The sequence below is a fragment of the Prunus mume genome, linkage group LG3 (genome assembly GCF_029339155.1).
Source record: "Prunus mume cultivar Tortuosa linkage group LG3, ASM2933915v1, whole genome shotgun sequence".
Lineage (NCBI taxonomy): Eukaryota > Viridiplantae > Streptophyta > Magnoliopsida > Rosales > Rosaceae > Prunus > Prunus mume.
In genome coordinates this window covers 1,631,889-1,650,213 of record NC_142700.1, presented here as the reverse complement: position 1 = coordinate 1,650,213, position 18,325 = coordinate 1,631,889, and the positions used below count along the sequence as shown (strand labels likewise).

The following is an 18,325-nucleotide window of genomic DNA, read 5'->3' as shown; positions in this document are numbered from 1 at the left end:
TGCCTCCAGGTGGTATTATTAGTGTCCTCCAAGAAGACAAGGATGGCCTTTTAAGGTCTAGATTGATTTATGTTTAGTTGTTGTTTGTTACCAAAAAAAAGAAAGAAAGGATGTGTGCATTTTTTTTAAAATAAGGACATTTGTAACGTAGAAAAACTCACATATATATATATATATATATTACTTTGGCCAATAATGTTGATCCAAAGATAAGTACATCGTCCAAAGTAGAATAAAAATGCTTGTACATCATGTCACGTGTACCTTATTCTAATTAAATACATAGAGAGCTTAGTTATTAGTTCAATTGATCTCAAAGTAACAAAGGCTGAACTAGTAGAGACTGAATCATCAGGATGCGAGTCCCTTGTTCTTGATCACCAAACCCATCTCCATCTTGCTGGTAAAGGCTGTGCGCCACTCGAGCAATATTTGTGGTAATGTTGATGAATGGTGACAGAGAAGGCACTTGTGGGGTTCTCAAGCATTTTCCATTTATTTTCTTCCATGCATTCTCTATCATGTCCTTGATGTTCTTCTTAGCTATATCTTCACAAACATTCACCTCTCTCATGTAACATAGGATTGCTGAGGGAGCATCCCCTCGCTCTTGTTCTGCCTGTTAATCAATCAATTAATTAATTTGATTAGATTAGACTATATTATATTTGACTTGTTTGATTAAGAAAACCTAACAAAGAAAGAAGATTACTGCAGAAGTTCCCAAATCATTGCTGAGCCGAACTATCAGAGATAAATTATACACAAGATCTTCATTCTTGTGCAGAAAATCAGCAATCTCTTGGATTCCCTGATGATGAGTTGTGGAGAAAAATGTATGAACCAAAATCACTGAAACTGATGATGAAATGCATCCAATACTGAGGTACTCTTCCAGGGATGGTGTATAGGCCCTACTGTACCACTCTGCCTCCACTAATAACGCTTTACAAAAATCTGCCCACTAAAGAGTCAAAATAATAATTTCAAGCTCAACCATATATGAAGATATAAAAAGAAAAAAAAAGAAAAAGGAACAGGCCTAAGCTAGGCTAGTACCACTTTCCTCAACCGAGGTAATACTTGATTCCAACCATTTTCCTCCTCAATTTCATGAGCAATTTCACAAGTAGTGTTGTAGAGCACTTGGAAGCAGATCTTCATACACTCTGGAAGCCCCTCAGTTTCCCCAACATCCCACCTGAGTTGAAGACATTGATGACAATTATCTAGACATTATGAAACTAACCCTTTTCCAATACTAATGTGTTTTATACCAAAACTAACTAACCGGTCAACGGCGGTGGTGAAGCACTTTAGCTCTTCCAGTGAGCCATAAATGTCGTAAACGTCATCTATTATCAGAACCAAGTTGACGACTTTGGTAAGCCATATTCTAAAAGATGTGTAGTCAGGCTGGAAATTTAACCCCACAGCACACATGAAACACTCGACCAGTCTATCTCTTGCAAAGTTCAAGTGCTGTGTGAGGCCCAGATTGTTCCACCACCTAAGTCACACATCAGAAAACAATAAAGGCAACAACATTAGCATTATTTTTGTTTTTTTAAGACGTTCCTTAAATGATATATTCTTTCGTTTCCAAAGAAGATATTGATTGGTTGGTTTGCTTTTACTTACTTGGATGCTTCCCTTAGATCTTTTTGCAGTTTTGCTTGAACCATGTTAAAGTTAAGTTTAGCCAATTCAATTAAAATGGTGTTGACTTGATTGTCTTTCTCATAGGCGTCTATGTGCCCTTTAACATTGAACCACCGCACTCTTCTGTGTGATGAGAGCTCCAAAGCATGGACCACATGCTTGGCAAGGTTATTGTCCAGATTACAGATACTGGAATCTCTGAGAGCTACCATAGATGAAGCTTTTATCTCATCTAAGATATCTTCACCTTCTAAAGCCAGGTTCGAGGCCTCCAAAAGTTCAAGCATTCCTTTGACATCCGAAAGATGGCTTTTCTTTAATGTACCCTCCTCATCCATGAAGCCACCAAATAAATCTGAAATAAGATTAAGTTATGGGAGTTTTTTACAAGTTCATGCAAATATATGACATTTAATTCTGCAACTAATATATATTTACCTTGTGATACTTTGTAGCCCTGCTGCCTAAGGATCTTAAAGTACAGGGCAGTGGTATAGAGGTCATCTGTTATGCTTATGCAGGGGTTGTTATTTTCAACAGATGCTATTGTGTCTAGGGTTTCCTTGATTTCCTTTTCAAAGTGGTTCGTGAGGCTTAGTTTTGTGATGATGTCAACTAGCTCTAACTGAGCTATTGAATCTTCAGTTTCAACAAACATCATATTCTTAACATCTTCTATGAGCTTCTCAGACTGCTTTTTATAATCATCTCCCTGCACTCAGTTAAGATACACAATATTAATTATCATTCATTAATAAATATCGAGAAATTAATAGCTATAGCAGGAAGTTAATTTGGAGGAGAAAGAAAACTCACATGGTATTTGCTGTCAAGAGATTCAAGGAAATAATGTTTCCAAATATTTGGCTTGTAATTGGCAGATCGTCTTTCATGTTGTGTCAAGTCGTAAGAGGCTTGGGATTGCATCTGGCATTCAAAAATTTGCTGCTCATCAGCTTGCAAGTGTGTTCTAAAATCCATGATGGAAACTTGGTGTATGGACATCTTTCTTGGAGGGGTTTATATAGGCAAAGGCACGCACAGTTCATGATATTATATGACGTCATGTTTCATGACCATATGGCCTAGCATCCCACGTGAAACAGGACGACATTTAATACCAACAAATCTGATTTTTTCGGTTCATGATATGAAATGTTTACGTGGTCCAATAAACAGATGAACCTTCGTGTGTCTCATGGTGTGATGGGTTGATCAAATTGAGAGCATATCCACCGCTGGCTTAGATGTCATTGAAACAGAGTACGAAACAACGACTCGTACCAAACGAGGGGGATCGTAAACAAGATTCCCACGTCACCCAAACGAGAAAAACTTTCGTGGCACGGGGCCCAGTCTAATAAGATTGTGCCATCTGTCCAATATGATCAGTACATCTCTTTTGCCTGTGCAAAGCAAAGTTCCCTTTTTTTTGCTTTTTTTCTTTTTTTAATATATTCTTTTTCTCCAAGAGCAAACCTCACGGCTGTCACTGCAAGATTGAAACCACTTAAGAAAAATCCAAGAATTCATCTCCATCTTCCATGATACTGAAATTTTCAAGTGTACAAAAATTCATTTGAATGAACATAAAAATTCAAAACCTTTTAATTATTCCAAACCCCAAACAAAACTTAATTCAAATTTCCGTCTAATTTCACGTCAACAAAGAAACCCATGGTAGAACTTTCAGTTTAATCATTGTCGACCTGCCGGTTTGCATGACCTCTTGATGGCATCCGTGGAAGCAACGGTGAGGAACCACCGGTTTCTCTGGGTTTTTGTTTGTTTGAATTTGTTGAATTCGAGTGGAAGGCCGGATTCTGCGTGTGTATGAGGAGAGAAAATGAAAAAACTGAGCTTTGGTTTGAACCAGCAGGAGAGAGATGGCTTTGGGAAGATTGGGCAGGTGGCACAATATTATTGGATTGGGATATGAAATGGGTTTTCTGACCTGGCAATTTCCATATGTGCAAACTTTCAGAAATGTTGTTCAATTTCAAGCATGGAATTTAAAAATGAAGAGAACATCTTCAATCAACCGGATTTGATGAAATTAATTACAAGATCTCCGCTCATATGGTAGTCATCCAAAAGCAGAACAAAATAAAAACACTGGCCAATAAATTAGGTGTCGAACAATTTTTCTCGTTTTAGCTACGACATATATACTATGCACATATCTTACTACGTCCAATAATTTATCTCCATTGATTTTCTGTCAATTAAGTTCTCTTGTGTCACGTTTGATCATATGTCAATTACGTTATTGGCAAAGCCAATTACAAATTTACACCAAACTTACTCATTTTGATTTTCTACCCTTCTGGGGGACAACATAAACGACACCTTCGTGGCTGCCTCTTCTCTTTAAAAGAACGTCAAAAAACAGTAACACAGCCATCACGCCGTCATTTGGTGGGTTGGTTTTGATTTATAAACCCAACCAAAAAAAAAGATGATGAACTCAATCATATTGCATTTGGTGGTAGGCATTGTCGCAGGGTTCGCATTGGGATTGGTTCTAGGAATTGGAGTGGTCTGCTGCCTCAGAATCCGAGGAAGAAGGTGCAGAAGGATACAATCACAGAGGTCCATTTCAGCGCAGAGAGAAAAAGCACCCAAATTACCAGTCAAGGCAGTGAGTAACAATGGCGTTGACTCCAGCAACACCAACACCACTGTCTCTGAGTTCTCCAACTTTGGCCAAGACTCGCCCAGAACTTCGGAGTGGACCAACATGCCCCTCTGGCTGGAGGGCCTCAGGAGAAAGAGCGTCGTCTCAGCTTGCGGCATACCCAAGTATTCTTTCAGGTCTGTATAAATATTTCTCTATGCATATGTCTATGTATGACAGTGATTTACTGGGTTCTGTTGGCAGAGATGTACAGAAGGCGACTTATAATTTTACGACAGCTATTGGGCAAGGAGCGTTTGGGCCTGTTTACAAGGCCCAAATGAGCACTGGTGAGACTTTTGCTGTCAAAGTTCTGGCTGCTAATTCCACGCAAGGCCAAAACGAGTTTTTGGCTGAGGTAATTGGTTCATTGCATTTGCATACCATTCATTGATTGATATAATTTTAGTACATGTACATGCCTTGATTGAATTGTCTATGTATTTACGCACGTGCATAAATCTGTGTTCAGGTTCTCTTACTTGGAAGATTGCACCACAAGAGCCTTGTCAACTTGGTGGGATATATGGCAGAAGTAGGGCAGCATATGCTGCTCTACAAGTACATGAGTAATGGCAGTCTGTTTTCTCATTTACATGGTAACAACTCTCGAGAATCACAGTTTGTTTTTTTCTTCCACAACGCGACAATTCACATTATTTTCTAACATGGATAGCCACACATTGTATCGTTTAAAGCAATTCAATTATACTATTCAAGGTTCATTGAGTCAATGTATGACTGTTTCTGGTCTTCATGGTCATTCCCATGAAATTTCCTATAACTTGAATTCAGTCTAGCGATCGATAAGCCCGAGATTGCTGTGATAATCACTTGTTACCGAAGTTTATGTCAAGTTCATTTTGATGGATGATAAAAGGACAATTTGTACTTCTGTTGTGCACATATCTTGATTGTTGGGACATGCAGGGGATAATCGCAAGCCATTGAGCTGGGATTTGAGAGTTGACATAGCTCTTGATATTGCAAGGGGATTGGAATACCTACACTATGGGGTATGCTTTCATTTTAGTTTCCTGCTCAATAGAACTGATTTGGAACTGCCTGCTTATTTAGCTCCATTCTCCTTATGGCAGGCTGTTCCTTCTGTTGTGCACCGCGACATCAAGTCTTCCAACATACTGTTGGACCGGTCAATGAGGGCCAGGGTATGTGACCCTTTTTTTTCTTTGTTTACTGTTAACAAATGTGGTATCAAAACACATGAAAGACCTAGTTGCAAAAGTTCAATACTAATTAGCCTTCAAAGAACTTGTTGCTAAACTGGAGGTTAATTACTCTTACCAAAAAATGTATAACTATTGTTTTTATCAAGCAGGTTGCTGATTTCGGGCTTTCAAGACAAGACAGGAGCAAACTTCGTTCATCTAATATCAGGGGAACATATGGATATGTTGATCCCGAGTATGTATTGACAAAGACATATACTAAGAAATGCGATGTTTATAGTTTTGGAGTGCTGCTGTTTGAAATTATTACAGGCAGGAACCCGCAGCAGGGTCTTATGGAATATGTGGAACTTGTAAGAACCGTCTCTTGTTCATTTGGCTACTTGGCCTTCACCTTCACCAAAGTTGCATTGTCCTTCATTTCAATTAATAATAATAATAATAATAATTCTGTAACATTCACATTCGATGAGTTTTCATGCTGATGGGTAGGCGACGATCGACACGGAAGATAAACTGGGGTGGCAAGAGATTGTGGATTCTCGTCTTGATGGAAGATTCAATGTAGAACAACTCGTTAATGTTGCTGATCTTGCTTACAAATGTGTGAGTAGTCTGTCGAAAAACCGGCCTTCCATGAGGGACATTGTACAGAGCCTATCATGGATTTTGATGATGAAACATGACACGGAGAACTACAAGCAGACCTCAAACGATGCAGCTGAAGAAACCTACATTGAAATAGATCTGCTGGACAATCAGGATCCTTTCATTGAACGCTGAAGAGAGACAAGCAGACATCAAACTTATAAGCTGAAGCCTTGCAATTGTATATTCAACTTTGTTCATTTTATGATTTCAATTGCTTTTACAGAAACGAGCCAAACCTCTAGATTGAAGGATTTAAATGTAGGGCCTCGTGTCGTGTAGAATATTTTGCTTTCATTAAAGTTCATCTACAATAAAGACTTTGGGGATCTCACTTTTAATCCACTTGGACAGGACAAACTGGTTTTCTGTATCAGCACTTCCATATTTTTCCTGTGTAGGGTGCTTTTATTTTTCCTTGCCAACCACCATTTACCAGCCCACTTTAGTGTTTTCTAAATCATGGTGAACATGTATTTTGTATTTTCTACATGGCACCATCACAATTGGACCATCGCTGTTATTTTCACTGCCATGGTTGGTAGGAGAAAAAAAAAGTTGTTAAGTAATTTTCTTCAAGGGTACAATGATTATTAAAATTTTGTCTTAAGAGCACCAGGAACCCCACCTGATCAACAACTTTTCTTCCATAATGCAGGAAGACACAGAAAACATATGCTTATCAATAATGTTAAACAAAAATGGAAAGCAAACAAGAAATGGTTTTAATTTTAATGGGAACATGAAATTTTGCAGTAAATATGCGGTTTGAGTTAATCACCGTACTTGGACGATTACCATCATGTAGAAACGACATATTACCCGTTGGAATATGAACTTGGCCTTACAGATGAGATAAAGAAGTTGTGCTTTTCTTGTGGTTGAACAAAAAGCAAGAAAGCATTTTATCAGAAGGTAGCAACATGTCGCTGTGACTTTGTTCTGTTGTATTTTATTACCAGGAAATGACAACTTATCATGCTTCAGAAACTGCACACAAGATACACCATTGCCAAACTCAACAAATTATGATTGAATTTTACAAGAGTACATACGGCCAAGACAGAACATAGCTAGATAAACGCCAATCACACATATGTGATTCATGTAACAGGATCATAATTAAACTACCGAGACTTAGTTCTAGTTCTGCAGCAGCCCCTTAGCCTTGAAGTAGTCCACAGCTTGGTCATATATTTGTTCAATGTCGTACTTAAAGTCGAACCCCTCCTTGATAAGCTTCTCTGAAGAGAGGATCAACTTGGCCTTCGAGGGAAAATCTCCAAACCTGCAATTGCAAATGAGAGTCAAAATAACCATCTGAAATGGTGCAATAACTATTGAAGTTCACTTCAAGGTTCCCCAAAGATGAGACATGAATTGTTTTAAAGGGCATGTCCTTTGAATGTTACCTCCTAACTATTCAATATTGTTTTAAAGCAGTAATATAGATATCTAGATGTTGGAATACTTGGAGTAGGGGCTTACTCAGTGGGGACTTTGTACTCAGGGTATCTTTCGTTGAGGAACTTTGCAAGCTCAGGAACACTGGAATTGACAGCGCAGCATATATACCGACCAGAAGCAGATTCTTTCTCAGCCAAAAATATATGAGCCCGGCAGACATCCTCCACATGTGTAATGGAGATTGAACCTGATAGTAGTTGCATCCCTTTCAAGGCATGATTTATGAGGAAGTCATTTCCTGTAAAACATTAAAAGGAACCATCAGAACACCACCCATCTATCTGAGGTACTGTGCAAGTAGTTTTTTTTTGTTTTTTCCCCATTCTAGATACAAGGCCTCAAGTCAAAGGAATATGGACGTGTAGCATATTCTGGCCTCTGGTTTTACACCTGTAATTAAAGACATGGCTAGGCCGATACTGCTGGGGACGTCTGGAGTGAGAGAAGAACCAGCCATAAGAGAAGGGATGACGGTGATGAGATCAATGTTGTTTTCTTCGGCGAATTTCCAAGCTGTCTTCTCAGCCAGTGTCTTGGAGACAGGATAGCCCTGAAAATTTGAGACAAAGCTTTTGTTCAATCACCTAAGTCTAATGAGTTCAGTATAGGCAGTATAGGCCTACTGTCTTATTAAAGCTTAGAGACTAAAATGATTGGGCAATTTACCCAAGTAGGTGGCTTTGCAGTACTCAAGAACTCAACATCACTCCAATCGTTCTCGTCTGTGACCAAACCTGTTCCGTTAAGTGTGTTGATCGACACTGCAGCTGCTGATGATGTCAAAACAACGCGTTTAACTGTTTTGGCTTTCACGCATGCTTTCAGAACGTTTAGCACCCCTTGAACTGCTGGTTTGATCATGTCGTTCTGTTTTTTGGAAATGAAAAGGTAGCATTGACCTTAAGATGCAACAGCTATATTGAATTTCAAATTTAATTAAGCAATTCCAACAAATCTGTACCTCAGGGTCCTCGGAGGCAAAGTTGACAGGTGTGGCAACATGGAAAACAAGGTCACAATCTGATATGGGGGCATCAAAGCTCCCTTCATCAGTTAGATCTGCTGCTAAAATTTCTAGTTCACCCAAATCTTGTAGTGCTGTGAGGTGAGAGATCTTCTTCTGATTGTCTGCACCCAAATGCACAAAATGAATGAAATTCATGCCAGCATATTAAAACCCTTAATCTGGCAACTGAATCAGTCTCCTTAATGTATTCCAACAGTATGTTCATATGACTGACTAAATCATTTTGTACACTTTCAGCTTCTTTGGTTGATCACTAACACCTCTACATAATGGTGTGAACTATATAACACCTTGGCATCAATCATTTTAGTCTCATCAAAGATAACCCCATTTTCATGTTTCAGCTAATGTCATCACAAACGGTTATATAGAACATCATAAGCAGAAGAAATGAAACTGGGCCCACAGCATTATATATGTTTCCCATTTGATGTTTTTACATATGGTTTCAGGGCATAACTTGAACTTGATCCCAAAAAAATAAAATAAAATAACAGAACTTGCAAGCAACAGATAAACTGTAGTAAAAGTTGACATTGAAAAGAAAAGGGGAAGAAGAGGAAGCCTAACCAGGGTCTCTGACAGTGGTTTTGACGGCATAGCCCTTCTCTAGCAACAGCTTCACCAGCAAAGATGCCACGAACCCTGTACCTCCGATCACACAGGCTGTCTTCTTTGAGATGGGTTGGGTGGCCATGGCTCTTTCAGTTGCTAAGTTTCAAAGTTCACTGGTGGTTAGGACTAGGAGGAATTATGAGACTGGTACTTCTGTGAACGGATGTTTAATTCTTAAATAGACTAGAAGCTGCTCATCTCCATCTAATTGAATCTGGAGGAAGAAGGTGAGCACGTGATGATCTATGCACCACCAACTCAAAACACAATTTCTTTTATTTCTTTTTGAAGTTTAATAGTAAGAAATATCTTATTGGTACTAATTAATTATTATATTAAAACCCTTTTCTACCTTTAAAAAAAAATCAATTAACTACGTTAAAAGAAAAGAAACAACATAAGACTATTTTCATTCCCAGACTATAAGCTGTTGAGCCAATAGTTTAGATTGAGTTAGATATTCAGGTGTTAGCTGGGCAGCGGCCACCCGCACGCGTGACGACGTAGCTACGAGAAGAATTACAGATATCACTTCTTCATTTTATATGTTTTTTTGGGGTCTGACACCGACCTCACTTGTTCATTCGTCATTATTATATTTTTTATTTTTGTCAAGATTGATACTATAATATAATGCTTTATATTTGTTGTCAATATGCACCATACATTTACTGTTAGGAGTGTTTGTTCCACGTTTAAAAGTTATGAGATCAAGCCTGGGTTTATAATGAGTTGAGCTACTCCTCCATTGCCAATTGATTTTAGAGTAGAACCTGAACTTCCCTCGTTTACAAAAATAAAATGCATAAAAGAATACAATTGCTGGTGGAAATATCATAAATACTGTATTGTAATACAAATACATCATTGAATTTCAGCTTGGTGTGAGGAGACAAAAGTCATGAGTTTCATGAGTGGAGATCAGTTGCAACAATGATTCTCAAAATCTTAGAAAGTAATGTTTTACACAATGGAACAAAGGTTATATTGAACAAGGTTACATCAACAGCACAAATTCACAAGACAACAAGACCAGATCCAACAAGAGACACACACATATTACCATAACTTTCTCCCCCTTCTTATTACAAAAAGTTCAGAACAGAAAATACGAGGAGCCCAGCACAGATGTATGGTTTTTACCCAAGCTTCGTCCCCGGAGGCACTCCAGATCCATCACTTGGGAGTGATCCACAAACAGATTCACCTGAAAATTCAGGCAAACAAGAAGGATATAATGACATGCAACGCATTTTCCCAATAAAAGAAATTATGTAAAAGTTTATGAAAGAGCATTATACCCTTGGACCATACTGTTTGACGAACCACTCTGATGCTCTTGGATTTGATGCTTCAAACATGGTCTTCTCAACACCAAGACGCCCAATGATCTTCGCAATTATGTCTGCTCGCATTGAATCAGCTTGTTTACAGACATCATCAGCATCAATCATTATCATGTCAGCCCCTGCTTCTAAGCATCTCTCAGCCCTTCTAATCAGCAGATCAACATCTTCAACAAATTCTGTGCAAACAGAGACAATGGTCATGCTATAAGTCATAACCAACAACCATAGAGATGATTCTACTACCTCTCCTTTCTGATCATATGTTCAGAGAAAATGTTAACATCACAGTCAAAAAACAATATCAGGAAGATGAATGGAAGAATGAACAATCATCACTCTGAAAACATGACTGCAGCAAACTTCAGACAAGCCAAATAATATCATCAAACACAAACTTGTGGGCAGAGGGTAATTGTGGATATAGGACCAAAACGGTTCTTCCTTTTACAATTTGAAAAGTTTATGTAGTAGTGTTTGAATCCAAATAGTTTTTATATAGACTATAGTGCCCTATTCAGTAATATTAGTAATGGTCAACTCGTTTTCTTGGTATTATGCTGCCTGGACATCAAAGTGAAAACAGATACTAACATTACATACACCAGACAAATTTGATTATTTGGGGTTTACAAATTTGATTATCTGGGGTTTCATCCATTTCCTCATAGATTCTACATTTCTTCACATGAGCTAAAGTCTTTCTCCTTTTACCTTCGACAGTTGTACCATACTAGTTCTTTGCAGAAAATGAGTGACCCTTTCCATAACAGCGGGACAAAAGAAAGAGGAGTGGCAATTTTCTCATTCAGTTTCTTCCCAACAACAAAATCTAAAAATTCCATTCACAACTCTTCAGGCAATATCTAGTTATGAAGGTAAACATATCAATCAAAATTTGTTCCAGGAAAGAGTGCACCCATACCAGATGATCGTGGCCTTGGGACAACGTAGGCTCCAAATGCTCTATCCCCTATGGGAATGTCAGACTTGTTAATCTGGACTGCAAACTGAGGTTTCACTTTCAGGCCACCGCTCTTAATTAAGCGCACAAATCTCAGAAGAGTTTCTTCAGGAATTCCAAGAGATCCCACATTCAACTCGATTGTGTCAAACCCCAAGCTCTTGCATTCCTAAAGAAATCATAACAGGACATGCTTATTTAAAGCCCCCAATAACACCACCCACAAATTTACAACACTGAAAGAGTGGAATTCTTAAAAGCTTCTCACCTCCACATACTCTTTGAAAGCTGAGGGACCTTTGCGAAGCAAATTTTCAGCCCAGTCACCAGTGCTGACATATATGTCATGTTTGTGAGCAACATCAGTCACTTCCTTAATAAACGATTTGGGCATCAAGCTATGGGAACCTCCAGCAAACTTCAACCCATCAACGAACTGCCCCACGGACTCAAAAATATCCTGCCAAGAAAAAACATTTCCAAATTACGACAGAGATGTTGATAACCCACATCAAATTCCACAATTACACATTGATCTTGCACCCAAAACCCCATATCATTGTCAAATCTTGAAAGAAAGAGGAATCTTTGACATTTCACAGCATGCAACGCGATCGGAGTAAGAAAAAAATTGTAATTTACATAAAGATTTGTCAAACATTTAGAAGTAAAATGTGCAGCACTTTGATTTAAGTAACTAATAAGAAAAGAACAAAGCGATTTGGGAATACCTGAAGGACGTTTTGGCTTAAGAGGGTGTAATGGGGGCTTCTCATTTCCGTGACGCCATAGCTTCGAGGCTTTTCGGGACGGTCTTCGTTCTCGTCGAAGCACTTCCATCTGTACGCCGCCATCGTCTCCTCTAGAACGCGAATTAACAGAATCACAGAGAGAAAATTGGAATAAGGAAGGGAAAGACAAGTCCTTTCTGGGTGTTCCCTTAGCTTTCTTTAGAACTTTCATTCTGGGAACAGTTGATCGAGGAAACCAGTTCTTTCCAGAATAGTCTGTAATCATACAGGAGGCAACTGAAATAAACTGCCACGTGTCAAGCTACTGCATTTTCTCTTAGGTCCTTGTCTTTTTTATTTTAGTTTTTCCTTTTCCTAATGCCGCCAAGTCTTCCAACGGTTTCACTTAAGTATTGGTTTTCCAAGACTGCAGTCTTATAGCTCTTGGACGACACATCTTTTTCAATACAAATTTATAAATAAAACCAATTCTAGACATGTATTTATAAAAAAATTCAAACATTATTTAAATATAGAAATACACCCAAAATCAACCTCAAAGTCAACTTTTTGGATGTGTTTATAAATGGGTTTTGAGTGTGTGTAATGATGAATTTTGGGTGTGTTTATATGTTTAAATAGTGCTTGGGTTTTTTTATAATTTCAACCCCCGTTTTGGGTGTTTTAATGAAACTCCCTTTTTTCAATTATACAAGCGATATTGAGAGGGTGGACCCAGAACACAGAATTTCACATACAAGCGATATTGAAAGGCGAGACTCGAACACAGAACCTCACATACAAAAATAACCATGACCATCACATTCTTAGTTAGAACTCAATATTGAGATAATTGAGCTCTTTAAGACTTGTCCAAAAATAAAACGAGAGCTCTTTAGGCAAAGGGACTGGTTGAATTGAAGGAATAATTTGAAGTATTGGTGATTCTCGTGAGTTGTCATACACGCAAGGATCAAAGTTAACCATTCCCAATCTCATTCCCATTCACACCTGCAGGTGATTGATACCCTGCTTTCCTTGCTTCCCATGAAAAGAATCCATGTTCCAAAAGAAACGAATAACAAGTTAAAAGAAGAATAAAGAAAAATGTGAAGACAAAAGAAGCTTTTACCCAAGCATCACAGCTAATTTCCCTCCTAATATGTCAGATAGACAGATAAAATATGCATGCCTCCCCCTCCTTTATAACCTATTCCCCCTTCCTCTACTAAATAAACCCAGCAGAGGCAGCATCTGCATATAAATCTCACACCCATCCCCTCCGCCTTCAACCAATCCTACAAACATGGTGAAAAACCTCACCCCTCTGGTCTGCCTCTCAGTCTTGCTTATGGACGTAGTGGCCGGGATACTTGGCATCCAAGCTGAAATTGCTCAAAACAAGGTACTTTACCATATACATACAATAGTTGTAATTGAAGAAAGGAAATTTAAGTTAATTGATTGACTATATTGAAATTACTTGGGATGAAAACAGGTGAAGCACTTGAAGGTGTGGATCTTTGAGTGTAGAGACCCAAGCTACCAAGCCTTCAAACTGGGGTTGGCTGCTGCTGTGCTTCTAGCAGTTGCCCATATCATTGGCAACTTGCTTGGTGGGTGCATTTGCATCTGGTCCAGGGAAGATTATACCAAAGCCACAGCAAATAGGCAATTATCTGCTGCTTCCCTCATTTTGTCATGGTACGTATCAACCCTAATTCAAACACCATAAACATGATTAGCCCAAGCCCGAATCTAATCAACGCATGTTTGTTTTGCAGGATCGCATTGGCTGTGGGATTCTCACTGCTGATGGCAGGGGCTTTTTCTAACTCAAAATCAAGAAAATCATGCGGATTATCACACCATCGCATTCTGTCCATCGGAGGCATCTTATGCTTCTTCCATGGATTGTTCATGATAGCATATTACGTCTCAGCCAAGGCCACCATCAGAGAACAAAACAGATCCCAACAAAAACAAAACCCTTCTGGTGTAGTTTAATTCACTAAAATTTCCAAATTTCCCAATTGGGAATTCAAGAGTGTTTAATTGCAACTCACAGCAATTTTGTTTGCGCCATTATTTTATCGGTTCGCAACTGTAATTTGACAATTCCGAGTGGAAATTTGATATCATGGAGTTGGATAAGAAAATAAATAAACGATTGGAACACAATTTGTTTCTTTAAGTAGATCGAATATAAAATTCATAACAACAATCCAACAGATCAGCTAACCTCCCTAAATCACTCTATTTTCCATCTTACTTTTTTTACAAAAGGGAATTGAGAGAAGCTCGGTTACTCTTCTAGTCGTCAGAGGGGCCAGATTTGCCGGTGCCAGTTTTCTTGGGCAAGAGCATGTTGTGGATGTTGGGCATAACGCCGCCGTTAGCGATGGTGACGGAACCGAGCAGCTTGCTCAGCTCCTCGTCGTTCCTGACGGCCAACTGGATGTGCCTCGGCACAATCCTCGTCTTTTTGTTATCCCGAGCAGCGTTCCCAGCCAATTCCAACACCTACAATTATTAAAATTTCACAAAATTAATTTATATTCACAACAACAAAATTAAAGATAAAATATCAAAAATTAAATGAAATTAGGGTTGAGATATTGACCTCAGCAGCGAGATATTCGAGGACGGCGGCGAGGTAGACCGGTGCGCCAGCACCGACTCGCTCGGCGTACTTGCCGGCTTTCAAGAACCGGGCGATACGGCCGACCGGGAATTGCAGACCGGCCTTGCTGCTACGAGATGTGGCCTTCTTGGCGGCACCAGAGCCAATTGACTTTCCTCTTCCTGCCATGGAATCTGAAAGTAGGATACGTGTGAGGAGAAATCTACGTCTAGCTGTGTCTTTTAAGTTATAACAAAGGAGGGTGAAGTGGATTAGGGGTTTCTTAGTTTATATAGGGGAGCACAGCCGCTTGGGTAGAAAGAGAGCCAATCAGAGAGAGTCACGCGGATCGACATCTGTAGCCGGTCGTTTTAAAAAAATTGGACGGTTAGATGATGATGTTTAGAACTTGGGGCTTTTCGTGTGCTTCTGCGTTCGTGTGAAGCGGGAAATACAAATTTTGACGAAGCGCTCCCCGAAGTATTTCTTTTGGCTACGAGGAATCAAATTTGGATTTACCACGTTTAGAAAGAAAATATCAGAAAAAAATGTATTTGAATTTTGATGTAAGCTCTTACGAATTAGCGAGATTGCACAAAATAAAATTAAAAAACGAACACCAAATTATTAAAACTTTTAAATAGTTAATCCAATGTTTTAATGCTCATATAGTATAACGTCTCCAAAATCACCTTAGCCTGATCTCTTATCAACTCACTCCTCTTCACAAAAAGGTCCAATTCGGCAACATGCAGCTTCTTTCACTTCTCCTTCAACTCAGCTCGCCTGGCTCCTCCAATCAACTCCAAGCCCTGCTTCATAACACCTTCCGGCAACCCTATCTCGCTGAAACCCTTATCATACCCAATCACCTCACTCAAACTTTCATAACCAAATTCCACCTTCTCACACTCCTTTTGAGGGCTCGATGAACTCAAAAGCTCAGCTTTAAGTGAAGCCAAAGTCTTGTTGTTACCCTTCTGATTTGTCCTAGCCTTCCCATTAGACTTGGACTATTCAAACAACCCACTGACCCCATGGGCCTTTCATCGCTGCTTCATACCTTCTTCGACAAGTCAAAGACCTTTTGCTCATGAGGCTTAATAGGATTATACTCCTTTCCTTTGGCCACATTCATCTCATACTTCTTCTTCAACCTACGAATCTTATCTTGCAATTGGGTCTTGTTCACATCGGCCTTCAACGATTTCTTGATAAAATCACGAAATGCACCCATATCATAATATGGGTTCGCCCCTTTCTTAGTAGAGTAATCAATCATGCCTTCCAAGATTGTTATCTCATCATCATTGCTCCAAATCCTCTAGAAAAGCTTTTTCGAGTTGTCCCCACCCGCCTTCTTTGTTTCCTTTCCGGCATAGTCTGGCTCCTGATCCGGGTATGGGATCTTCTTTTTGGGCCTCTTGGAATCCTTGGGGTCGCTCTCGCTTTGCCGCTTCCACCTGGCTCTTGCCGGCGTAGTAGTAGCCGAGGCCTTTGATATGGGCTTCTTGGTCTTAAGCTTATCTTCCATTGGCTTCGAAGATATCGGACCACCATATCTTTATCCTATTCGAATTGGATTGGACTTAGACTATGAGCAGAGGATGAAGATCACGCTTTGAATTGACTGTAGTCGAGTTCAGTTTCTTTGGTGGTGGTTTCTTCTCAGCAACAGGAGTGGGTGTTGCCTTTGGAGGCTCGGGTTCCTTGGACTCGGATTCAAATATGGATCTGGATTCTTCCTCTTCTTCTTTGTCTACTTCTTCTTCGGACGAGGCTACCTTTTCTTCCAAAGAAGAAGCAGTCGGAGGCTCATCTAGAGGAGATGGGCACTTGGGTGCCATTAAAGAGACAATACAACAGGGTTTTGCGAAATTAGGGTTTCTAACTAGGAATTGGGTTTGTGTGTATGAAGGAAAGAGTAAAGAGGGTCCTACTTCGAAAGTTGGGCTTAGATTCTTAGATGCCATCATATTATAGGGGAAAGGTTAAGGACTTTGGAAAGTAGCAAGACATATTAGGACCGTTGGATTTTAAATTTGTTACTCCCTTATATTTATGTCAAGAATGAAGCTAAAAAAATCTCTCTTAAAAAAAGATATATATAAATAACTCGGAAGCTAAATCCATAATTCTTCTGATCAGTGTAAACTTCTTATCTCATTCAAATTTTTACTCTTATATATATATATATATATATATATATTAGTTTATTGGCGTGTACGCATAAATGGCGCCAATTATCAAAGATTTTGATATAATGTGCCGAGAGGGATGAACCCACCTCTTATGTGGCATATATTATTAAGCAATAAATACCAAATATTTTGACGTAATATGCGGAGAGGGACCAAATCACCTCTTATGTGGCATATATTATTAAGCAATAAATTAATACATGATCCAACTCATGTTTAGACGGAGGAGAATTCAAATTTGGGTGTAACGAGATGCTTTAATGGTGTGTTTACTAATCAGAAATTGGAATTCAAATCAGTAATTAAATTCCAATTATGGAGAATTCATGTGTTTACTTCACATCAAGAAATTAAAAAATAAGTGAGGTTCATCAAAAAATTTGGTCAATGCATGAGTGGCAAAATCTTGTAACTAATACGATAGAACTTCAGTACCATTATGTTGGTACCTAAACTTACAAAGCTAGTATTTAAATATAAAAGTTATGCATTATGTAGTATTTAATGTCAAAGCCCTCTATTTTCAATACACACAACTTAATTATCAATGATTTATTGTAGATGTGGATTATGCCAGTTGGTCAAGACAATAATGACATAGATTAGGAAGAGTTGGATTAAGGAGAATTAGATTCAAGATTCCTATTGAAGTTGTTTAATAAACCATATGGATTGAGGAGAGTTAGGGTTTAGAATTCTTATTAAAGTTGTTTACTAAACTATATGGAATTTGGACAAGAGTGGTTCTAATTGCTAAAATGTTATTGTTGTTGGGTTAAAGTATATGACAAATTTGGAATTTTAAAAATTTGGAGCGAGGCGAGAGCAAATTGCCTCGAGTGTTGCCTTGTTTAGCTGTTTGCATGCTTAGCGTGAGCATCAACGGCAAGGCGTCAGAATTCGTGTGCTTTGCAGTATGAGGCGGAACTGCACAAGGAAAAAGATGACTTGTTGAACCCTCTGTTTTTTTTTTCGTGAGATTATGCCGTTTTAACTTTTAGTTGTGTTTTTGGGGATGGGGGCCGCCCTGATAGTGGAACCCTTCAACGGAAAATTGCGTATGCTAGCTCCAATGAGTAGTAGAGGAAAGCTCGGCCTCAGCGCGTCCTACTTGTGTCGTGTTTTAAGCCTGCTATGCATCCTTGTTCCATCTACCATTCCTGACAATCCATTT

General features: G+C 38.9%; 7 protein-coding genes across 8 annotated transcripts; 2 read left to right on the top strand and 5 right to left on the bottom strand.

Annotated features, from left to right (window-relative positions):
- Positions 1 to 230: 230 nt before the first annotated feature.
- On the bottom strand, positions 231 to 2,682 carry LOC103324592 ((E,E)-alpha-farnesene synthase-like). The gene is made up of 7 exons (XM_008226661.3): positions 2,479 to 2,682; positions 2,101 to 2,374; positions 1,642 to 2,017; positions 1,292 to 1,510; positions 1,060 to 1,201; positions 713 to 964; positions 231 to 619 (listed from the first exon to the last, which is right to left on the bottom strand). Exons 1-7 carry the CDS (start codon positions 2,665 to 2,667, stop codon positions 314 to 316), a joined length of 1,758 nt encoding a protein of 585 aa, XP_008224883.2. The 5' UTR covers positions 2,668 to 2,682; the 3' UTR covers positions 231 to 313.
- Positions 2,683 to 4,096: 1,414 nt separating this feature from the next.
- Positions 4,097 to 7,087, top strand: LOC103324690 (calcium/calmodulin-regulated receptor-like kinase 1). 2 transcript variants are annotated; one of them, XM_089048316.1, is made up of 7 exons: positions 4,097 to 4,476; positions 4,544 to 4,697; positions 4,812 to 4,938; positions 5,270 to 5,355; positions 5,437 to 5,508; positions 5,679 to 5,882; positions 6,022 to 7,087. In XM_089048316.1, the coding sequence occupies exons 1-7, from the start codon at positions 4,121 to 4,123 to the stop codon at positions 6,310 to 6,312; spliced, it is 1,290 nt and encodes a 429-aa protein (XP_088904442.1). In that variant the 5' UTR covers positions 4,097 to 4,120; the 3' UTR covers positions 6,313 to 7,087. The 2 variants fall into 2 exon arrangements, with proteins under 2 accessions (XP_088904442.1, XP_088904443.1); XM_089048317.1 differs by having other exon boundaries at positions 5,270 to 5,372; positions 5,436 to 5,508.
- Positions 7,088 to 7,179: 92 nt separating this feature from the next.
- Positions 7,180 to 9,610, bottom strand: BAN (NAD(P)-binding Rossmann-fold superfamily protein). Its single transcript, XM_008226659.2, has 6 exons — positions 9,242 to 9,610; positions 8,606 to 8,772; positions 8,311 to 8,511; positions 8,035 to 8,194; positions 7,666 to 7,882; positions 7,180 to 7,465 (listed from the first exon to the last, which is right to left on the bottom strand). The coding sequence occupies exons 1-6, from the start codon at positions 9,366 to 9,368 to the stop codon at positions 7,321 to 7,323; spliced, it is 1,017 nt and encodes a 338-aa protein (XP_008224881.1). The 5' UTR covers positions 9,369 to 9,610; the 3' UTR covers positions 7,180 to 7,320.
- Positions 9,611 to 10,211: 601 nt separating this feature from the next.
- Positions 10,212 to 12,970, bottom strand: HSA32 (Aldolase-type TIM barrel family protein). Its single transcript, XM_089048626.1, has 5 exons — positions 12,328 to 12,970; positions 11,865 to 12,056; positions 11,558 to 11,765; positions 10,588 to 10,811; positions 10,212 to 10,493 (listed from the first exon to the last, which is right to left on the bottom strand). Exons 1-5 carry the CDS (start codon positions 12,448 to 12,450, stop codon positions 10,383 to 10,385), a joined length of 858 nt encoding a protein of 285 aa, XP_088904752.1. The 5' UTR covers positions 12,451 to 12,970; the 3' UTR covers positions 10,212 to 10,382.
- A 550-nt stretch (positions 12,971 to 13,520) lies between these two features.
- LOC103324587 (protein DESIGUAL 2-like) lies at positions 13,521 to 14,524 on the top strand. Its single transcript, XM_008226656.3, has 3 exons — positions 13,521 to 13,732; positions 13,826 to 14,031; positions 14,112 to 14,524. The coding sequence occupies exons 1-3, from the start codon at positions 13,634 to 13,636 to the stop codon at positions 14,332 to 14,334; spliced, it is 528 nt and encodes a 175-aa protein (XP_008224878.2). The 5' UTR covers positions 13,521 to 13,633; the 3' UTR covers positions 14,335 to 14,524.
- On the bottom strand, positions 14,498 to 15,225 carry LOC103324589 (histone H2A.6-like). Its single transcript, XM_008226657.2, has 2 exons — positions 14,951 to 15,225; positions 14,498 to 14,850 (listed from the first exon to the last, which is right to left on the bottom strand). Exons 1-2 carry the CDS (start codon positions 15,137 to 15,139, stop codon positions 14,641 to 14,643), a joined length of 399 nt encoding a protein of 132 aa, XP_008224879.1. The 5' UTR covers positions 15,140 to 15,225; the 3' UTR covers positions 14,498 to 14,640.
- A 369-nt stretch (positions 15,226 to 15,594) lies between these two features.
- On the bottom strand, positions 15,595 to 16,797 carry LOC103324688 (putative transcription factor At1g61730). Its single transcript, XM_016792658.2, is given in 4 exon segments — positions 15,595 to 15,995; positions 15,998 to 16,504; positions 16,507 to 16,561; positions 16,564 to 16,797. Coding segments are annotated over 4 exon segments (1,197 nt in total).
- Positions 16,798 to 18,325: the final 1,528 nt, after the last annotated feature.